The sequence below is a fragment of the Lissotriton vulgaris genome, chromosome 3_1 (genome assembly GCF_964263255.1).
Source record: "Lissotriton vulgaris chromosome 3_1, aLisVul1.2, whole genome shotgun sequence".
Lineage (NCBI taxonomy): Eukaryota > Metazoa > Chordata > Amphibia > Caudata > Salamandridae > Lissotriton > Lissotriton vulgaris.
This window is the reverse complement of record NC_141689.1, coordinates 6,026,588-6,049,490: the sequence shown is the minus strand read 5'-3', so window position 1 is coordinate 6,049,490 and position 22,903 is coordinate 6,026,588. Positions and strand designations below refer to the sequence as shown.

General features: G+C 55.8%; 1 protein-coding gene across 1 annotated transcript in view; it reads right to left on the bottom strand.

The window, feature by feature from the left end:
- Positions 1-22,903, bottom strand: part of LOC147725803 (uncharacterized) — a 443,482-nt gene that overhangs the window by 149,318 nt on the left and 271,261 nt on the right. The window contains exon 8 of the mRNA XM_086959980.1: positions 10,842-10,958. Coding sequence (XP_086816106.1) covers positions 10,842-10,958 — 117 coding nt within the window. The remainder of the gene's footprint in view (positions 1-10,841; positions 10,959-22,903) is intronic.

Genomic DNA, 22,903 nt, shown 5'->3' with positions numbered 1-22,903 from the left:
GAAGGAAACGAGGTTGTGGATGTAGAAAGTGCTTTTCAAGGCAAGGATCTGCCAGTGGGCAGAGTAGGCTCAGGAGCTGGCAGCAACCACTCCAGTAGGGGCCTCACCCCAGAAGAGTTACAGGAAAATCAAAGAATAAGAGAATATGACCTGGAGGTCATGAAAATGAAAATGAAGCAATTGGAAGTAGAGAAGGCGGCGGAGGAGAGCAAAAATGCCCGCGCCTTAGAGGAAAAGAAATTGCTTTTGGCTCATGAGTTGAGACTGAAAGAGCTGGATCTGAAGAACAAGGAGGTGGATGCCAGTTCAAATGGTGGCAGCGCGCAGCCAGTGCATGGGGGTAAAGTATATATTCCCAAAGACCTGGTACAGAACTACCATAGGAGTGAGGATATTTATGCCTGGTTCACTTAGTATGAGATTGCATTGAAGATGAATGGTGTGCCTGATAAGCATTGGGGGGCGGGCCTGTGGAAACATTTTGAGGCTTCTGGGAGGAGTGCTCTAGAGCCCTTAGAGTTGGCAGGTGCCATGACCTACCCCAATATGAAGGAGGCCTTATGTCTCAGGTATGGCCTTACTCCAGAGCAGTACAGACTGCAGTTTAGAAACTCCAAGAAGAAAGAGTCTGAGACTTGGATGGAGTGTGCGAATGGGTACTCGCGTGCACTGGAAGGTTGGATGAAGGGCAGTAAAGTAACTGATTTGAAGGGGTTGTTGCATTTAATCAGTTGGGAGCACTTGAGTAGTCTTTGTGTTCCAGAGCTGCGCCAGCATCTTTTAGGCAGCAAGCTGACAGACCCCATTGAGCTTGCTAAGGAGGCGGACCGCTGGACCAGTACCAGGGTCCACAGAGGAATTGTGGGTACCACAGCCAAAGGTGGGCAGGGTCCCCAGCAGAAGAGTGGGGGGGACAAGGGTAACCAAAAGGAGTTCTCACAAGGGCCCCAAAATAGTTCCCCGGAAAAGGAGTCCCAACCCCCCAAATCTAAGCAGCATGGCCTTCTAAGGGCAGGCGGGACAATAGAGACAAGAGAAATAACCAGGGTCCCCCTACCTGCTATCACTGCAATGAGGTGGGCCATATTGCTCCGAAATGTCCCAAGAAGAAGCCCGCACCCACTGGTGCTCCCGCCCCAGCTAGCTAGTGTAGCTTTGGGTGGGGATTTGGTTTCTAGTGATTGGGGAGAGCTAGCAGTCATGACCCTTGTCTCGCTAGGAGACCGAGAGATGGTCCCGGAAACCTTACTGCCCTCTAACACTAAGAAATATGGGCAGAAGGTGACCATCAATGGGAGGGAGGTTGAAGCTCTGAGAGACACCGGAGCCAGTGTGACATCCGTGAGGTGTCAGTGGGTGTCGGACGAGCAAATCATCCCTGGCGTACTCCGCCCTGTAGTGGCCGCTGACAGCTCAGTGCGCCTCTGCAAGCTAGCGAAGGTTTCCTTTGAATGGGGAGGAGTCTCTGGTCTTTTGGAAGTAGTTGTCAGTGATGCCTTGCCTGTAGACTGTCTGTTAGGCAACGACCTGGAGAGTTCTCCATGGAAAGACATAGAACACAGAACTCACTTGGAGATGTTGGGTCTGCCTGCGTGGATCTGCGTGACCACGAGTGCTATGGCAGCCAGTAAGGGTGAATCAGCAGAACTGGAGCCTGAAACAGTGGCCCAGAGACCTGCCAGGAGAGGAAGAGGCAGAGGGCGCGGGAAACCCGCCCCAGCCGTTCCCACGGTCCAGGAGGAAGCAGAACCCGAGGGGGATGCCCTGGAACCTACAGGGGAACAGGTGGCCGAACTGGGAGACCTACCTGAGCTGACCCATTGGCAGCAAGAAGGTGGTCCCTCCAGGGAGGAGTTCTGCCAGGCGCAGAAGGAATGCCCTTCCCTCATTGGTCTGCGGCAACAGGCTGTGTATCAGGCAGCAGGTGGAGCAGTCAAAGATCACTATGTTTACTGGGAAGGGGACCTGCTTTATAGCGAGCCTAAGTTTGCTGAGCCCGGTGCAGCCCGTGTGCTGGTGGTACCTGAGCGCTTCAGGAACTTCCTAATGGGTCTGGCTCATGACGTGCCTCTCGCAGGACATCTCGGGCAAGACAAGACCCTGAACCGGCTTGTCACCCACTTCCACTGGCCCCAGATGAGAAAGCACGTTGGTTCCTTTTGCAGATCTTGCCAAACCTGTCAAGCTAGTGGCAAGACTGGAATGAAGTTGAAGGCCCCCCTTCAACCCTTCCCAGTGGTGAGCACCCCTTTCGAGCGGGTGGGCATAGATATCGTAGGGCCCCTGGACCCTAAGACAGCCTTAGGCAACAGGTTCATCCTGGTCTTGGTGGACCATGCCACCCGGTACCCGGAAGCAGTCCCTCTCTGGACAATCACAGCACCCGTGGTGGGCCGTGCATTGATGGGGATCTTTTCCCGTGTGGGGTTCCCCAGAGAGGTGGTCTCCGACCGGGGTACCAACTTCATCTCTAGGTACATGAAGTGGGAGGAGTGTGGGGTAACTTATAAGTTCACCACTCCTTACCACCCTCAAGGAAATGGGCTGGTTGAAAGGTTCAACCGGACCCTGAAAGGTATGATTATGGGCCTCGCGGAGCCCATGAGACGTAAGTGGGACGTCTTGTTACCATGCCTGCTGTTTGCCTACAGGGAGGTGCCTCAGAAGTCCTTAGGGTTCAGTCCCTTTGAACTCCTGTATGGCCACCCTGTCAGAGGACCTCTCTCACTGGTGAAGGAGGGTTGGGAAAAGTCCAGTGGGAAAACCCCCCAGGATGTGTTCAGCTATGTGCTGGCCATCCGTAACCAGACACAACGCTTCAGGAAACTCGCTCAGGCGAACCTGGAAGCAAGCCAGGAAGAAATGAAAAGATGGTACGACCAGAATACCACTCTGGTCGAGTTTCAACCTGGGCAGAAAGTGTGGGTAATGGCACCAGTGGAGCCTTGCGCGCTCCAAGACAAGTGGTCTGGGCCATACGAGGTGGTGGAAAGGAAGAGTGAGGTAACCTACCTGGTTAACCTGAAGACTCCCAGGCAGCCCCTGAGAGTTTTGCACGTGAACCGCCTCAAACCACACTTTGAGAGGTCTGAAGTAACCATGCTCATGGCTACAGATGCAGGGATGGAAGAGGATAGCGATCCTCTCCCTGACCTCCTGGCAGTCAAAGAGCAAGACGGGTCAGTGGATGGTGTGGTCCTCTCGCCCACCCTGACCCCGGAGCAGCAGAGTGACTGTCGCCAAGTGTTGGGTCAGTTCTCCTCTCTGTTCTCCCTGGCCCCAGGAGTCACCAACTGGTGCGTCCATGATGTGGACACTGGAGACAGTCTGCCTGTGAAGCAAACATTTTACAGGATAGCTGACAAGGTCAGGGCCAGCATCAAGGAAGAGGTTTCCAAGATGTTGGCGCTAGGGGTGATTGAGCCCTCCAGCAGACCCTGGGCTAGCCCAGTGGTCTTGGTTCCCAAGAAAGCTGCTACCCCCGGTGGCGCTCCCGAACTACGGTTTTGTGTGGACTACCGTGGGCTCAATGCGGTCACGAAGACTGACGCACACCCTATCCCCAGAGCTGATGAGCTCGTGGATCGGTTGGGAGCTGCCAATTACCTCAGTACATTTGATTTGACTTCGGGGTACTGGCAGATTGCCTTAACTAACGGGGCCAAAGAGAGGTCAGCATTTTCAACGCCAGAGGGGCACTTCCAGTTCCGTGTCATGCCCTTTGTGTTGAAGAATGCCCCTGCCACGTTCCAGAGACTGGTTAACCAGGTATTGTCCGGGCTGGAGGAATTCAGCGCCGCATACCTGGATGACATTGCGGTGTTCAGCTCCACGTGGGAGGAACACTTGCAACACCTCTGCGAAGTGTTGAAGGCTCTGCAAAAGGCAGGCCTCACTATCAAGGCCAGCAAGTGCCAGATAGGGCAGGGATCTGTGGTGTATTTGGGACACCAGGTGGGGAGCGGCCAGGTGGCGCCCCTACAGGCGAAGATTGATACCATTCTGGCTTGGGAGCCCCCCAAGACCCAGACAGAGGTGAGGGCCTTTTTAGGACTCACCGGGTATTACAGACGGTTTGTCAAGGGATCTGGCACCATTGTCGCCCCCTTGACAGAACTCACTTCCAAGAAGTTGCCCCAAAGAGTTGACTGGACTGACGCCTGCCAAACTGCTTTTGATGCCCTGAAAACTGCGATGTGCACAGCACTGGCGCTCAAGGCACCTGACTTTTCCAGTGAGTTCATAGTTCAGACGGACGCTTCAGAGCATGGTGTGGGAGCAGTACTCTCACAAGCCACTGAGGAGAATGGAGACCAGCCAGTAGCTTTCATTAGTCGGAGGCTACTCCCCAGGGAACAGAAGTGGAGTGCGATTGAAAGGGAGGCTTTTGCTGTGGTCTGGGCTCTGAAAAAGTTGAGGCCCTACCTGTTTGGGACTCACTTTCGTGTTCAGACCGACCACAGACCCCTCAGGTGGTTAATGCACACGACGGGAGAAAACCCAAAACTGTTGAGGTGGTCCATCTCCCTACAGGGAATAGACTTTACGGTGGAACACCGCCCTGGTACAGAACACGCCAATGCTGATGGTCTGTCCAGGTTTTTCCGCCTCAGTGAAGAGAACTCCCAAGAAGGTGGGTAGTTCTCCCCACTTTCAGCTGGAGGGGACACGTGTTAGACCTGACATCTTTGGCGTGATTACCCCTATCTTTTTGCCTCTGCCTCCTGTATTTTTCGATGCTGTGCTGGATTCGTTTTTGCTGGTTTAGATGCTTTGGACACCCTGCCACTGCTGATCAGTGCCAGAGTGTAAGTGCTCCCTATGTAAATTGTTATCATGATTGGATATCCATGTTTGGCATATTTGTATCACCATGAAGTCCCTAGTAAAGTGCACGGGGTGTGCCAGGGCCGGTGATGACGAATGCTTCTAGTGGGCCTGCAGCACTGATTGTGCCACCCACAGGAGTAGCTCTAAAATGGTGTCAGGGCCTGCCACTGCAGCGCCTACGGGCAGTTTAGAACTGCCATGTCCTCCTGGTCCGCGTCCCCGCTGACCAGGCCTAACCCTTCCCTTTTCGTGCACGTCAGTCACCCCTATGGAAGGCCCGAGGTACCCCCCTGGGCAGGGTGCCGTGTATGTGAAAGGTAGAGCATGTACAAGTGCAGGTGACATGCTCTGGTAGTGAATTACAGCCATCTTCGTTTTTCACTATTGTAAGGCTATCTTGCTCCATATGTTAACATGGGGGATGCTGGCTACAGTTAACAGCATTTCTTCCCATAGGAACAAGATAGGACATAAGTATCAAGTATCCCTGAACTCAGAATTTAATAATACATCTTTTAGGAAAGGTGGTTTTTAAATCCTGTGTTTGAGAAAAGCACTTTTAGAAAGTTGCTGTTCTCTTGTCTGACCCTTCTGTGTGCCTGGGACTGTTTGTGTATTGACTGTCTGGTTTGTGAGTGACAGGGGCTGGGGAATTCCCCCCGAGGCTGGATGAGTCAGCACTAGGCTGAATGAAGCAATTGCTATCTGAGTGGTGGGCGGAGTTAGCGCCTGGGCTGAATAGGGCTGTGCCTGCCTACCACAATGCTGGCTCCACCTCCTGCTGGGCGGCTGAGGACACTGCCCCTCACTCTGAAAGGAAAGATGCAGCCAGCCAGCACTGGTTCAGACCGGGCTCAGGGCCCACATGCACAGAAAGAACAAAGACTTTAGGGGTATAAGTACAGGACCCCTGACAACAGAAAATTAGATCATCCTGGAATCAAGAAAGAACCTCTGCCAAGGAGAAAGCTGACCCGGAAGAAGGAAGACTGTCCTGCTGTTGCTCTGCTGGACTGACCTGCTGTTGCTTTGCTGCCAAGGAGAGGGGAAGGACTTTGCTGTGAGCTGTGTCCCCTGTCTTGTAAGGAATCTCCAAGGGCCTGAGAAGAGCTGGCTCCCTGTTTTTGAAGTCCCAGGAACAAAAGGACTTCACCCCCAGTCTCCCTGAACTCTGCTGAGAGAGTTCTGTCCTTACTAGAGTGCTTGATCCAGTTGTGGGGCCTCTAGAAGTTGAACCTGAGCTGGGAAGCTTGAGACTAAGCTGAGAGACTTGTGAAGCTGAAAAGTGTCGCATCGCTCGCTTGCGGAGCGCATCCCCGACAGTGCGAGAAGTTTCCCGCCGCTACGAAGGTCGAGATCGGCGCAGCGCCTGACATCGCTGCCGCAGCCGCGCACCCTTCGTTTGCGGGACGCACCAGACCGGTGCGGGAGAATCGAACATCGCTGCGAGTGTCGTCACAGAGCCTGTCGCCTGGGTGAGATCGCCGCACCGCTTGCTTGCGGACCGCATCACGTCGCTGCGAACATCGTCGCAGAAACATCTCACCGAGGAGCTGCGAGAGAGAGGATCACCGCTGGACCGCGCATCGTCGCCCCGGAGATCGTCGCAGCCCCTACGAGGTCATCGCATCGTGCCTTTGCGAGAACAGACTTCCTACGGAACCTACGCACCGGAATCTACGCAAGCGGCCTTCCTCCCCATACAGACTGGATTCGTCGCCACACGCCCGCTGCTGCAGCGGGGCTGTCGCATCGCCTCCCCAGGGTCTCAGGAGTAACGCATCGCTTGTTTCCACCGCACCAGCTTCCTGCCTGTGGAACTTTGTTGCATCTAAAAGGTACTGTGAGTCAACGTGACGCAACTGTGAACTTTTCACGCATCTATGGATTATTTGATCGCAACTTAAAGAACTTTGATTACAACCTGAAGAACTCATTTGAAACCGTAACCTTGCATTGTGTATGTTGGATTTTTGCCGTTTTGGTCTTGTATAGTTTAGAATAAATATATTTATTTTCCTAAACTGTTGTGGAATCAGTTTGTGGTGTTTTCACTGTGTTACTGTGAGTGTTGGTACAAATACTTTACGCATTGCCTCTGGTTAGCCTAGACTGCTCAGGCCAAGCTACCTTGAGGGCGAGCAGGGGTTATCTAAGAGGGTTATCTCCTTGCCCTGACTAGAAGCAAGGGTCCCTATTTGGACAGTGGTACCTACCTCTGCCAACTAGAGACCCCCAGTTCTAACAATAAGGTTATGATAGACTCGTAGCAGTGACTCCAGGACACGCCAAGAGCCTGTGTAAGGTTATGATAGACTCAGAGCAGTGACTCAAGGACACGCTAAGAGCCTGTGTAAGGTTATGATACACTCGGAGCAGTGACTCCAGGACACGCTAAGAACCTGTGTAAGGTTATAATAGACTCGAGGCCGTGACTCCCGGACACGCTAAGAGCCTGCATAGGTTATGATAGACTCGGAGCAGTGACTCCAGGAAACGCTATGAGCCTGCGTAAGGCTATGACTGACTTGGAGCAGTGACTCCGGGACACGTTAAAAGCCTGTATCAGGTTATGATAGACTCCGAGCAGTGACTGCAGAACACGCTAAGAGCCTGTATCAGGTTATGATAAACACGGAGCAGTAACTCTAGGACACGCTAAGAGCCTGTATACGGGTATGATGAACTCCGAGCAGTGACTGCAGAACACGCTAAGAGCCTGTATCAGGTTATGATAAACACGGACCAGTAACTCTAGGACACGCTAAGAGCCTTTATACGGTTATGATGGACTCGGAGCAGTGACTCCAAGACACGCTAGGAGCCTGTATAAGGTTATGATACACTCTGAGCAGTGACTCCAGGACACGCTAGGAGCCTGTACAAGGTTATGATAGACTCAGAGCAGTGACTCCAGGACACGCCAAGAGCCTGTGTAAGGTTATGATAGACTCAGAGCAGTGACTCAAGGACACGCTAAGAGCCTGTGTAAGGTTATGATACACTCGGAGCAGTGACTCCAGGACACGCTAAGAACCTGTGTAAGGTTATAATAGACTCAAGGCCGTGACTCCAGGACACGCTAAGAGCCTGCATAGGTTATGATAGACTCAGAGCAGTGACTCCAGGAAACGCTATGAGCCTGCGTAAGGCTATGACTGACTTGGAGCAGTGACTCCGGGACACGTTAAAAGCCTGTATCAGGTTATGATAAACACGGAGCAGTAACTCTAGGACACGCTAAGAGCCTGTATACGGGTATGATGAACTCCGAGCAGTGACTCCAGGACACGCTAAGAGCCTGTTTAAGGTTATGATAGACTTGGAGCAGTGACTCCAGGACACGCTAAGAGCTTGTATAAGGTTAAGATAGACTCAGAGCAGTGACTCCAGGACATGCTAAGAGCCTTTATACGGTTATGATGGACTCGGAGCAGTGACTCCAAGACACGATAAGAGCCTATATATGATTATGATGGACTCGGAGCAGTGACTCCAGGATATGCTAAGTGCCTGTATAATGTTATGCTAGACTAAGCAGTGACTCCAGGACACGCTAAGAGCCTGTATAATGTTATGATAGACTCGGAGCAGTGACTCCAGGACACGCTAAGAGCCTGTATAAGGTTATGATGAACTCTGAGCAGTGACTCCAGGACATGCTAAGAGCCTGTAAAAGGTTATGATGAACTCTGAGCAGTGACTCCAGGACATGCTAAGAGCCTGTAAAAGGTTACGATAGACTCCGAGCAGTGACTCCAGGACACACTATGAGCCTGCGTAAGGCTATGACTGACTCTGAGCAGTGACTCCAGAACACGCTAAGAGTCTGTATAAGGTTATGATAGGCTCGGAGCAGTGACTCCAGGACATGCTAAGAGCTTGTAAAAGGTTATGATAGGCTCGGAGCAGTGACTCCAGGACACACTATGAGCCTGCGTAAGGCTATGACTGACTCTGAGCAGTGACTCCAGAACACGCTAAGAGCCTGTGTAAGGTTATGATACACTCTGAGCAGTGACTCCAGGACACGCTAGGAGCCTGTATAAGGTTATGATACACACTGAGCAGTGACTCCAGGACACGCTAGGAGCCTGTACAAGGTTATGATAGACTGAGCAGTGACTCCAGGACACGCCAAGAGCCTGTGTAAGGTTATGATAGACTCAGAGCAGTGACTCCAGGACACGCCAAGAGCCTGTGTAAGGTTATGATACACTCGGAGCAGTGACTCCAGGACACGCTAAGAACCTGTGTAAGGTTATAATAGACTCGAGGCCGTGACTCCAGGACACGCTAAGAGCCTGCATAGGTTATGATAGACTCGGAGCAGTGACTCCAGGAAACGCTATGAGCCTGCGTAAGGCTATGACTGACTTGGAGCAGTGACTCCGGGACACGTTAAAAGCCTGTATCAGGTTATGATAGACTCCGAGCAGTGACTGCAGAACACGCTAAGAGCCTGTATCAGGTTATGATAAACACGGAGCAGTAACTCTAGGACACGCTAAGAGCCTGTATACGGGTATGATGAACTCCGAGCAGTGACTCCAGGACACGCTAAGAGCCTGTTTAAGGTTATGATAGACTTGGAGCAGTGACTCCAGGACACGCTAAGAGCTTGTATAAGGTTAAGATAGACTCAGAGCAGTGACTCCAGGACATGCTAAGAGCCTTTATACGGTTATGATGGACTCGGAGTAGTGACTCCAAGACACGATAAGAGCCTATATATGATTATGATGGACTCGGAGCAGTGACTCCAGGATATGCTAAGTGCCTGTATAATGTTATGCTAGACTAAGCAGTGACTCCAGGACACGCTAAGAGCCTGTATAATGTTATGATAGACTCGGAGCAGTGACTCCAGGACACGCTAAGAGCCTGTATAAGGTTATGATGAACTCTGAGCAGTGACTCCAGGACATGCTAAGAGCCTGTAAAAGGTTATGATGAACTCTGAGCAGTGACTCCAGGACATGCTAAGAGCCTGTAAAAGGTTACGATAGACTCCGAGCAGTGACTCCAGGACACACTATGAGCTTGCGTAAGGCTATGACTGACTCTGAGCAGTGACTCCAAAACACGCTAAGAGTCTGTATAAGGTTATGATAGGCTCGGAGCAGTGACTCCAGGACATGCTAAGAGCCTGTAAAAGGTTATGATAGGCTCGGAGCAGTGACTCCAGGACACACTATGAGCCTGCATAAGGCTATGACTGACTCTGAGCAGTGACTCCAGGACACGCCAAGAGCCTGTGTAAGGTTATGATAGACTCAGAGCAGTGACTCCAGAACACGCTAAGAGCCTGTGTAAGGTTATGATACACTCTGAGCAGTGACTCCAGGACACGCTAGGAGCCTGTATAAGGTTATGATACACTCTGAGCAGTGACTCCAGGACACGCTAGGAGCCTGTACAAGGTTATGATAGACTCAGAGCAGTGACTCCAGGACACGCCAAGAGCCTGTGTAAGGTTATGATAGACTCGGAGCAGTGACTCCAGGACACGCTAAGAGCCTGTATAAGGTTATGATACACTCTGAGCAGTCACTCCAGGACACGCTAAGAGCCTGTATAATGTTATGATGGACTCGGAGCAGTGACTCCAGGACACGCTAGGAGCCTGTATAAGGTTATGATAGACTCCGAGCAGTGACTCCAGGACACACTGAGGACCTGCGTTCTAAGTCCTCCTGTTCATCTCTCTGTAAAGGCTACAAAATATACCTTTTAAGCTCCTGACTGGGAGGGATGGTGGAGGTGTTGGTGGTACCCGTTTGAAGATGTGATGTACATCACTGTACCCCTAAGGTCTTTCACAAATTCCATATCCCTTTATATACAGTTCCCAGCACTACTGTTGAAGTTCCAGGTTCAAATAGAAGCATATTATGCTAACTTTTATTTAGGACTCGTGTGCGTTTTATATTTGCAAGACTAAAACATTTCTCAGAGCAGAGGAAACACAGAAGTTCACTAATGCGTAGGAGCCAGAATGCGCGACATACCTTGTCAATGGTCAGCATGTAGAAGTGACGGGCATTCTCCTCTTGCGCCTGTTTTATCCGTGCCAAGCACTCCTCTTCATTTATAATTTCCCCAACATATTCATTTACAAATTCTCCCTGCAAGGAATAAAGGAAACAAGGACTCTCAGGTTATTATCGTACTCACAGAACTTGTTCCTGCTTCGTCACAACTGAAAGTTTCCTAAAAAAAACACATCCAACTTTAAAAGAATGTGTGCGTGTCAGTGTGTGTAGGCGCCTTTCCAACCAGTGTCACATTAACCACTACATCATTATCTACAAATATCGCCAGCATTGAAGGTTGGTGGAGACATGCCAACGGAACACAGAGCCGAGCCGGACAGAACGAGGATTAAGGGCATTTTTTTTAAACTGTTGCCCTCCACGTTCACTGCCAGCGGGTTGAGAACCATATTCCATGGCACCATGACGCAGGGAGCGCATGCGATGCCAGGCTTCGGCAACCAAGTCAACCAGAGCAGAGGACTGGAAACGGAACGGATATCCTTTACAGGGATAACTTCAGAGCCTGGAATCCTGAGACTCCTCAGCTTCGCAACTGGACAGTCAGGTTGGAAAACAGGACGGTATGTCACGTGAATGTAACCGTTTGCAAGAACTTTTAGGAAAAAAAAAGATAACAGTATTTATGTAAAGTAAGAGCTTCTGGTGGAGACTGCAGCCAAGTAAGCAGTCTTCAAGTCAATAGATCCACGTTATCAAGTAGCTTCAGATTGAAAAGGAGCATCCATTAGACGAGGACAGTCCTCGATTCAGGTCTCATTGAGGAGATGCAAGAGTTTGAACACAGTGAAGTATTCTTAGAGGCCTCAGTGGCTGCAGGAATCAAGATTCCTCTTTTGACCAAATGATTAATAAAGCCAACAAAAGCTGTGACAGGTGAACACTACATGGTAACCTACTTTTTTACTAATTTATTTTTTATTCATTTACACTGGAAAAGCACGAACATTCACAATTTTCATAATAACATTAAAACCCCATGCGAAAACCCACAGTTGATGGACAGAATGCAGAACAATGTCATACATTCACCCCAGTACAGAGATCTGGGCCTAAATCCATCGTTTTTTTGCACTCCACACCACCCTAGGTCAGATAATGGCTATATGCAAATCAGCCTTGACCCTATGCCTCATGCGAACAGTCCAGCCCGAACTGCCAAGCCATGTCTTTCCTGGACCGGAATCAAGCATCCAAGGACCGGTTTCTGGCTATCAGCCTTCTTCATCCAGGCTAGCTTGACTCCAGTGATGTGGAGAGCCTGGGACTCACGTCTGAGTATACCCATCCCACTCGGGTTGACAAATGCAAAACAACAGTTGATGGGCAGAATGTAGAACAATGTCATACATTCACCCCAGTACGAAGATCTGGGCCTAAATCCATCGTTTTTTTGCACTCCACACCACCACGACTGGAATGCCAGAAACCTGTCCTCGGAAGCTTGTTTCCGGTCCAGGGAAGGCATGGCTTGGCAGTTCGGGCTGGACTGTTCCCAAGAGGCACAGGGTCGGACTGATTTGCATATGGCCATGTCTGAACTGGGGTGGTGTGGAGTGCAAAAAAAACGATGGATTTAGGCCCAGATCTCTGTACTGGGGTGAATGTAAGACATTGTTCTGCATTCTGTCCATCAACTGTGTTTTTTAGTGCTCGCCTGCTGTGCGCTTGCGCACAGCTGGCGAGCTATATTGCAGCTTAAACAGAGTTAAACCAACTCGGCGATTTCTTTGAGTGCCCGAGAGCGCGTGCACATCAAAGCCACCAGCCTCCTCGGGCATCTCAAGCATCCCTCAGCCGGCATTTCTCCTCCCCTAATTAGTCATGCACGGCCGGCCGGTCAGCACATCAAAGACTGCTGCTCCCGGCCCCTATTCTTCCGTTCTTGCCTCTCCCCGCCCCCCTTCCCACCACAGCAATGCAGAGGGCTTGTTTATATTGCAGCCCCTAACCATCTCGCATGCTGCTCTTGAAACAATAACCATTGTTGGTCATGATATAATAAACGCTCTAATTATTTTATCAGGGCCACACAGAATTTTATAAAGTTTTTTGCTGGCATTTTCGTTTTATGCTGATTGCTATTTTACACCTTTCACATGCTGGCGATTGGCTTTAAAGGAATACATTCATCCTGCATCGCGTTACTAGAGCTTTCTCCTCTTCTGCTATATATGGGTTTTAGTTGAATTTCATTGATCTCTTTTACTAATGATTTATAATAAGTGCCACCCACCACACAGCTCCACCTAAACAGCTCCACCGATGCACCCACCACACAGCTCCACCGATGCACCCACCACACAGCTCCACCGAGGCACCCACCACACAGCTCCACCGATGCACCCACCACACAGTTCAACCGATGCACTCACCACACAGTTCCACAGATGCACCCACCACCCAGCTCCACAGATGCACCCACCACCCAGGTCCACAGATGCACCCACCACACAGCTCCACAGATGAACCCACCACACAGCTCCACAGATGCACCCACCACACAGCTCCAGATGCACCCACCACACAGCTCCATAGATGCACCCACCACCCAGCTCCACCGATGCATCCACCACACATCTCCACCGATGCACCCACCACCCAGCTCCACAGATGCACCCACCACACAGCTCCACTGATGCACCCACCTCCACCGATGCACCCACCACACAGCTCCACCGACACAGCTCCACCGATGCACCCACCACACAGCTCCACTGATGCAACCACCACACAGCTCCACCGACATAGCTCCACCGATGCACCCACCACAGAGCTCCACAGATGACCCCACCACACAGCTCCACTGATGCACCCAAGACACAGCTCCACCGAGGCACCCACCACACAGCTCGACCGAGGCACCCACCACACAGCTCCACCGATGCACCCACCACACAGCTCCACCTATGCACCCACCACACAGCTCCACCGATGCACCCACCACACAGCTCCACCGATGCACCCACCACACAGCTCCACCTATGCACCCACCACACAGCTCCACCGAGGCACGCACCACACAGCTCCACCGAGGCACCCACCACACAGCTCCACCTATGCACCCACCACACAGCTCCACCTATGCACCCACCACACAGCTCCACCGAGGCATCCACCACACAGCTCCACAGAGCCACCCACCACACAGCTCCACCGAGGCACCCACCACACAGCTCCACCGAGGCACCCACCACACAGCTCCACCGATGCACCCACCACACAGCTCCACCGATGCACCTACCACACAGCTCCACTGACACAGCTCCACAGAGGCACCCACCACACAGCTCCACCGATGGACCCACCACACAGCTCCACCAAGGCACCCACCATACAGCTCCACCAATGCACCCACCACACAGCTCCACCTACACAGTTCTACCGATGCACCCACCACACAGTTCCACCGAGGCACACACCACACAGCTCCACCGGTGCATCCACCACACAGCTCTACCTATGCACCCACCACACAGCTCCACCTATGCACCCACCACACAGCTCCACCTATGCACCCACCACACAGCTCCACCGAGGCACCCACCACACAGCTCCACCGAGGCACCCACCACACAGCTCCACCGAGCCACCCACCACACAGCTCCACCGAGCCACCCACCACACAGCTCCACCGATGCACCCATGACACAGCTCCACTGAAGCACCCACCACACAGCTCCACCGAGGCACCCACCACACAGCTCCACAGATGCATCCACCACACAGCTCCACAGATGCACCCACCACACAGCTCCACCGATGCACCCACCACACAGCTCCACCGAGGCACCCACCACACAGCTCCACCGAGGCACCCACCACACAGCTCCACCGAGGCACCCACCACACAGCTCCACCGAGGCACCCACCACACAGCTCCACCGAGGCACCCACCACACAGCTCCACAGATGCACCCACCACACAGCTCCACAGATGCACCCAGCTCCACAGATGCACCCAGCTCCACAGATGCACCCACCACACAGCTCCACAGATGCACCCACAACGCAGCTCCACAGAGGCACCCACAACGCAGCTCCACAGATGCACCCACCACGCAGCTCCACAGATGCACCCACCACCCAGCTCCACCCACCACACAGCTCCACTGATGCACCCACCACCCAGCTCCACCGATGCACCCACCACACAGCTCTACCGACACAGCTCCACTGATGCACCCACCACACAGATCCACCGACACTGCTCCACTGATGCACCCACAACACAGCTCCACTGATGCACCTACCACACAGCTCCACTGATGCAACCACCACACAACTCCACTGATGCAACCACCACACAGCTCCTCCGACACAGCTCCACCGATGCACCCACCACGGAGCTCCACAGATGACCCCACCACACAGCTCCACTGATGCACCCAAGACACAGCTCCACCGAGGCACCTACCACACAGCTCCACCAATGCACCCACCACACATGCTCCACCTATGCACCCACCACACAGCTCCACCGAGGCACCCATCACACAGCTCAACAGATGCACCCACCACACATCTCCACTGATGCAACCACCACACAGCTCCACCGACACAGCTCCACCGATGCACTCACCACAGAGCTCCACAGATGCCTCCACCACACAGCTCCACCGATGCACCCACCACACAGCTCCACCGAGGCACCCACCACACAGCTCCACCGAGGCACCTACCACACAGCTCCACCTATGCACCCACCACACAGCTCCACCGATGCACCCACCACACAGCTCCACTGAAGCACCCACCACACAGCTCCACCGAGGCACCCACCACACAGCTCCACAGATGCACCCACCACACAGCTCCACAGAGGCACCCACCACCCAGCTCCACAGATGCACCCACCACCCAGCTCCACAGATGCACCCACCACCCAGCTCCACAGATGCACCCACCACCCAGCTCCACAGATGCACCCACCACCCAGCTCCACAGATGCACCCACCACACAGCTCCACAGATGCACCCACCACACAGCGGCACCCACCACCCAGCTCCACAGATGCACCCACCACCCAGCTCCACAGATGCACCCACCACACAGCTCCACAGATGCACCCACCACACAGCTCCACAGATGCACCCACCACACAGCTCCACAGATGCACCCACCACACAGCTCCACAGATGCACCCACCACACAACTCCACTGATGCACCCACCACCCAGCTCCACCTATGCACCCACCACACATCTCCACCGACACAGCTCCACTGATGCAACCACCACACAGCTCCACCGACACAGCTCCACAGATGCACCCACCACACAGCTCCACAGATGCACCCACCACACAGCTCCACAGATGCACCCACCACACAGCTCCACAGATGCACCCACCACACAACTCCACTGATGCACCCACCACCCAGCTCCACCTATGCACCCACCACACATCTCCACCGACACAGCTCCACCGAGGCACCCACCACACAGCTCCACCGAGGCACCCACCACACAGCTCCACCGAGGCACCCACCACACTGCTCCACCGAGGCACCCACCACACAGCTCCACCGAGGCACCCACCACACAGCTCCACCGAGGCACCCATCACACAGCTCCACTGACACAGCTCCACCAATGCACCCACCACACAGCTCCACAGAGGCACCCACCACACAGCTCCACCGAGGCACCCACCACACAGCTCCACCGAGGCACCCACCACACAGCTCCACTGACAAAGCTCCACCAATGCACCCACCACACAGCTCCACAGAGGCACCCACCACACAGCTCCACCGATGCACCCACCACACAGCTCCACCAAGGCACCCACCATACAGCTCCACCAAGGCACCCACCACACAGCTCCACCTACACAGCTCCGTCGATGCACCCACCACACAGTTCCACCGATGCACTCACCACATAGCTCCACCGAGGCACCCACCACACAGCTCCACCGAGGCACCCACCACACAGCTCCACCGAGGCACCCACCACACAGCTCCACCGAGGCACCCACCACACAGCTCCACCGAGGCACCCACCACACAGCTCCACCGAGGCACCCACCACACAGCTCCACCGAGGCACCCACTACACAGCTCCACCGAGGCACCCACCACACAGCTCCACCGAGGCACCCACCACACAGCTCCACCGATGCACCCACCACACAGCTCCACCTATGCACCCACCACACAGCTCCACCGACACAGCTCCACCGATGCACTCACCACAGAGATCCACTGATCCACCCACCACACAGCTCCACTGATGCAACCACCATACAGCTCCACCGACACAGCTCCACAGATGCCCCCACCACAGAGCTCCACAGATGCCCCCACCACACAGCTCCACCGATGCACCCACCACACAGCTCCGCCGATGCACCCACCACACAGCTCCACCGATGCACCCACCACCACCGATGCACCCAACACACAGCTCCACCGACACAGCTCCACCGATGCACCCACCACACAGCTCCACCGATGCACCCACCACACAGCTCCACCGAGGCACCCACCATACAGCTCCACCGAGGCACCCAGCACACAGCTCCACCGATGCACCCAGCACACAGCTACACCGAGGCACCCACCACACAGCTCCACCGAGGCACCCACCACACAGCTCCCCAGATGCACCCACCACACAGCTCCACCGATGCACCCACCACACAGTTCCGCCGATGCACCCACCACACAGCTCCGCCGATGCACCCACCACACAGCTCTGCCGAGGCACCCACCACACAGCTCCACCGAGGCACCCACCACGCAGCTCCACCGAGGCACCCACCACACAGCTCCACCGAGGCACCCACCACACAGCTCCACCGATGCACCCACCACACAGCTCCACCGACACAGCTCCCCTGATGCACCCACCACACAGCTCCCCTGATGCAACTACCACACAGCTCCACCGAGGCACCCACCACACAGCTCCACCGAGGCACCAACCACACAGCTCCACCGATGCACCCACCACACAGCTCCACCAAGGCACCCACCACACAGCTCCACCGATGCACCTACCACACAGCTCCACTGACACAGCTCCACCAATGCACCCACCACACAGCTCCACAGAGGCACCCACCACACAGCTCCACCGAGGCACCCACCACACAGCTCCACCGAGGCACCCAACACACAGCTCCACTGACAAAGCTCCAGCAATGCACCCACCACACAGCTCCACAGAGGCACCCACCACACAGCTCCACCGATGCACCCACCACACAGCTCCACCAAGGCACCCACCATACAGCTCCACCAAGGCACCCACCACACAGCTCCACCTACACAGCTCTGTCGATGCACCCACCACACAGTTCCACCGATGCACCCACCACACAGCTCCCCTGATGCAACTACCACACAGCTCCACCGAGGCACCCACCACACAGCTCCACCGAGGCACCAACCACACAGCTCCACCGATGCACCCAACACACAGCTCCACCGAGGCACCCACCACACAGCTCCACCGATGCACCTACCACACAGCTCCACTGACACAGCTCCACCAATGCACCCACCACACAGCTCCACAGAGGCACCCACCACACAGCTCCACCGAGGCACCCACCACACAGCTCCACCGAGGCACCCACCACACAGCTCCACTGACAAAGCTCCAGCAATGCACCCACCACACAGCTCCACAGAGGCACCCACCACACAGCTCCACCGATGCACCCACCACACAGCTCCACCAAGGCACCCACCATACAGCTCCACCAAGGCACCCACCACACAGCTCCACCTACACAGCTCCGTCGATGCACCCACCACACAGTTCCACCGATGCACCCACCACACAGCTCCACCGAGGCACCCACCACACAGCTCCACCGAGGCACCCACCACACAGCTCCACTGATCCAACCACCATACAGCTCCACCGACACAGCTCCACAGATGCCCCACCACAGAGCTCCACAGATGCCCCCACCACACAGCTCCACCGATGCACCCACCACACAGCTCCGCCGATGCACCCACCACACAGCTCCACCGATGCACCCACCACCACCGATGCACCCAACACACAGCTCCACCGACACAGCTCCACCGATGCACCCACCACACAGCTCCACCGATGAACCCACCACACAGCTCCACCGAGGCACCCACCACACAGCTCCACCGACACAGCTCCCCTGATGCACCCACCACACAGCTCCCCTGATGCAACTACCACACAGCTCCACCGAGGCACCCACCACACAGCTCCACCGAGGCACCAACCACACAGCTCCACCGATGCACCCACCACACAGCTCCACCAAGGCACCCACCACACAGCTCCACCGAGGCACCCACCACGCAGCTCCACCGAGGCACCCACCACACAGCTCCACCGAGGCACCCATCACACAGCTCCACCGATGCACCCACCACACAGCTCCACCGACACAGCTCCCCTGATGCACCCACCACACAGCTCCCCTGATGCAACTACCACACAGCTCCACCGAGGCATCCACCACACAGCTCCACCGAGGCACCAACCACACAGCTCCACCGATGCACCCACCACACAGCTCCACCGAGGCACCCACCACACAGCTCCACCGATGCACCTACCACACAGCTCCACTGACACAGCTCCACCAATGCACCCACCACACAGCTCCACAGAGGCACCCACCACACAGCTCCACCGAGGCACCCACCACACAGCTCCACCGAGGCACCCACCACACAGCTCCACCGAGGCACCCACCACACAGCTCCACTGACAAAGCTCCAGCAATGCACCCACCACACAGCTCCACAGAGGCACCCACCACACAGCTCCACCGATGCACCCACCACACAGCTCCACCAAGGCACCCACCATACAGCTCAGCCAAGGCACCCACCACACAGCTCCACCTACACAGCTCCGTCGATGCACCCACCACACAGTTCCACCGATGCACCCACCACACAGCTCCCCTGATGCAACTACCACACAGCTCCGCCGATGCACCCACCACACAGCTCCACCGATGCACCCACCACCACCGATGCACCCAACACACAGCTCCACCGACACAGCTCCACCGATGCACCCACCACACAGCTCCACCGATGAACCCACCACACAGCTCCACCGAGGCACCCACCATACAGCTCCACCGAGGCACCCACCACACAGCTCCACCGATGCACCCAGCACACAGCTACACCGAGGCACCCACCACACAGCTCCGCCGAGGCACCCACCACACAGCTCCACAGATGCACCCACCACACAGCTCCACCGATGCACCCACCACACAGCTCTGCCGATGCACCCACCACACAGCTCCACCGAGGCACCCACCACGCAGCTCCACCGAGGCACCCACCACACAGCTCCACCGAGGCACCCACCACACAGCTCCACCGATGCACCCACCACACAGCTCCACCGACACAGCTCCCCTGATGCACCCACCACACAGCTCCCCTGATGCAACTACCACACAGCTCCACCGAGGCATCCACCACACAGCTCCACCGAGGCACCAACCACACAGCTCCACCGATGCACCCACCACACAGCTCCACCGAGGCACCCACCACACAGCTCCACCGATGCACCTACCACACAGCTCCACTGACACAGCTCCACCAATGCACCCACCACACAGCTCCACAGAGGCACCCACCACACAGCTCCACCGAGGCACCCACCACACAGCTCCACCGAGGCACCCACCACACAGCTCCACTGACAAAGCTCCAGCAATGCACCCACCACACAGCTCCACAGAGGCACCCACCACACAGCTCCACCGATGCACCCACCACACAGCTCCACCAAGGCACCCACCATACAGCTCCACCAAGGCACCCACCACACAGCTCCACCTACACAGCTCCGTCGATGCACCCACCACACAGTTCCACCGATGCACCCACCACACAGCTCCCCTGATGCAACTACCACACAGCTCCACCGAGGCACCCACCACACAGCTCCACCGAGGCACCAACCACACAGCTCCACTGACACAGCTCCACCAATGCACCCACCACACAGCTCCACAGAGGCACCCACCACACAGCTCCACCGAGGCACCAACCACACAGCTCCACTGACACAGCTCCACCAATGCACCCACCACACAGCTCCACAGAGGCACCCACCACACAGCTCCACCGAGGCACCCACCACACAGCTCCACCGAGGCACCCACCACACAGCTCCACTGACAAAGCTCCAGCAATGCACCCACCACACAGCTCCACAGAGGCACCCACCACACAGCTCCACCGATGCACCTACCACACAGCTCCACCAAGGCACCCACCATACAGCTCCACCAAGGCACCCACCACACAGCTCCACCTACACAGCTCCGTCGATGCACCCACCACACAGTTCCACCGATGCACCCACCACACAGCTCCACTGACACAGCTCCACCAATGCACCCACCACACAGCTCCACCGAGGCACCCACCACACAGCTCCACCGAGGCACCCACCACACAGCTCCACTGACAAAGCTCCAGCAATGCACCCACCACACAGCTCCACAGAGGCACCCACCACACAGCTCCACCGATGCACCTACCACACAGCTCCACCAAGGCACCCACCATACAGCTCCACCAAGGCACCCACCATACAGCTCCACCAAGGCACCCACCACACAGCTCCACCTACACAGCTCCGTCGATGCACCCACCACACAGTTCCACCGATGCACCCACCACACAGCTCCACCGAGGCACCCACCACACAGCTCCACCGAGGCACCCACCACACAGCTCCACTGATCCAACCACCATACAGCTCCACCGACACAGCTCCACAGATGCCCCCACCACAGAGCTCCACAGATGCCCCCACCACACAGCTCCACCGATGCACCCACCACACAGCTCCGCCGATGCACCCACCACACAGCTCCACCGATGCACCCACCACCACCGATGCACCCAACACACAGCTCCACCGACACAGCTCCACCGATGCACCCACCACACAGCTCCACCGATGCACCCACCACACAGCTCCACCGAGGCACCCACCATACAGCTCCACCGAGGCACCCACCACACAGCTCCACCGATGCACCCAGCACACAGCTACACCGAGGCACCCACCACACAGCTCCACCGAGGCACCCACCACACAGCTCCACAGATGCACCCACCACACAGCTCCACAGATGCACCCACCACACAGCTCCGCCGATGCACCCACCACACAGCTCCGCCGATGCACCCACCACACAGCTCCGCCGATGCACCCACCACACAGCTCTGCCGATGCACCCACCACACAGCTCCACTGAGGCACCCACCACGCAGCTCCACCGAGGCACCCACCACACAGCTCCACCGAGGCACCCACCACACAGCTCCACCGATGCACCCACCACACAGCTCCACCGACACAGCTCCCCTGATGCACCCACCACACAGCTCCCCTGATGCAACTACCACACAGCTCCACCGAGGCATCCACCACACAGCTCCACCGAGGCACCAACCACACAGCTCCACCGATGCACCCACCACACAGCTCCACCGAGGCACCCACCACACAGCTCCACCGATGCACCTACCACACAGCTCCACTGACACAGCTCCACCAATGCACCCACCACACAGCTCCACAGAGGCACCCACCACACAGCTCCACCGAGGCACCCACCACACAGCTCCACCGAGGCACCCACCACACAGCTCCACTGACAAAGCTCCAGCAATGCACCCACCACACAGCTCCACAGAGGCACCCACCACACAGCTCCACCGATGCACCCACCACACAGCTCCACCAAGGTACCCACCATACAGCTCCACCAAGGCACCCACCACACAGCTCCACCTACACAGCTCCGTTGATGCACCCACCACACAGTTCCACCGATGCACCCACCACACAGCTCCCCTGATGCAACTACCAAACAGCTCCACCGAGGCACCCACCACACAGCTCCACCGAGGCACCAACCACACAGCTCCACCGATGCACCCACCACACAGCTCCACCGAGGCACCCACCACACAGCTCCACCGATGCACCTACCACACAGCTCCACTGACACAGCT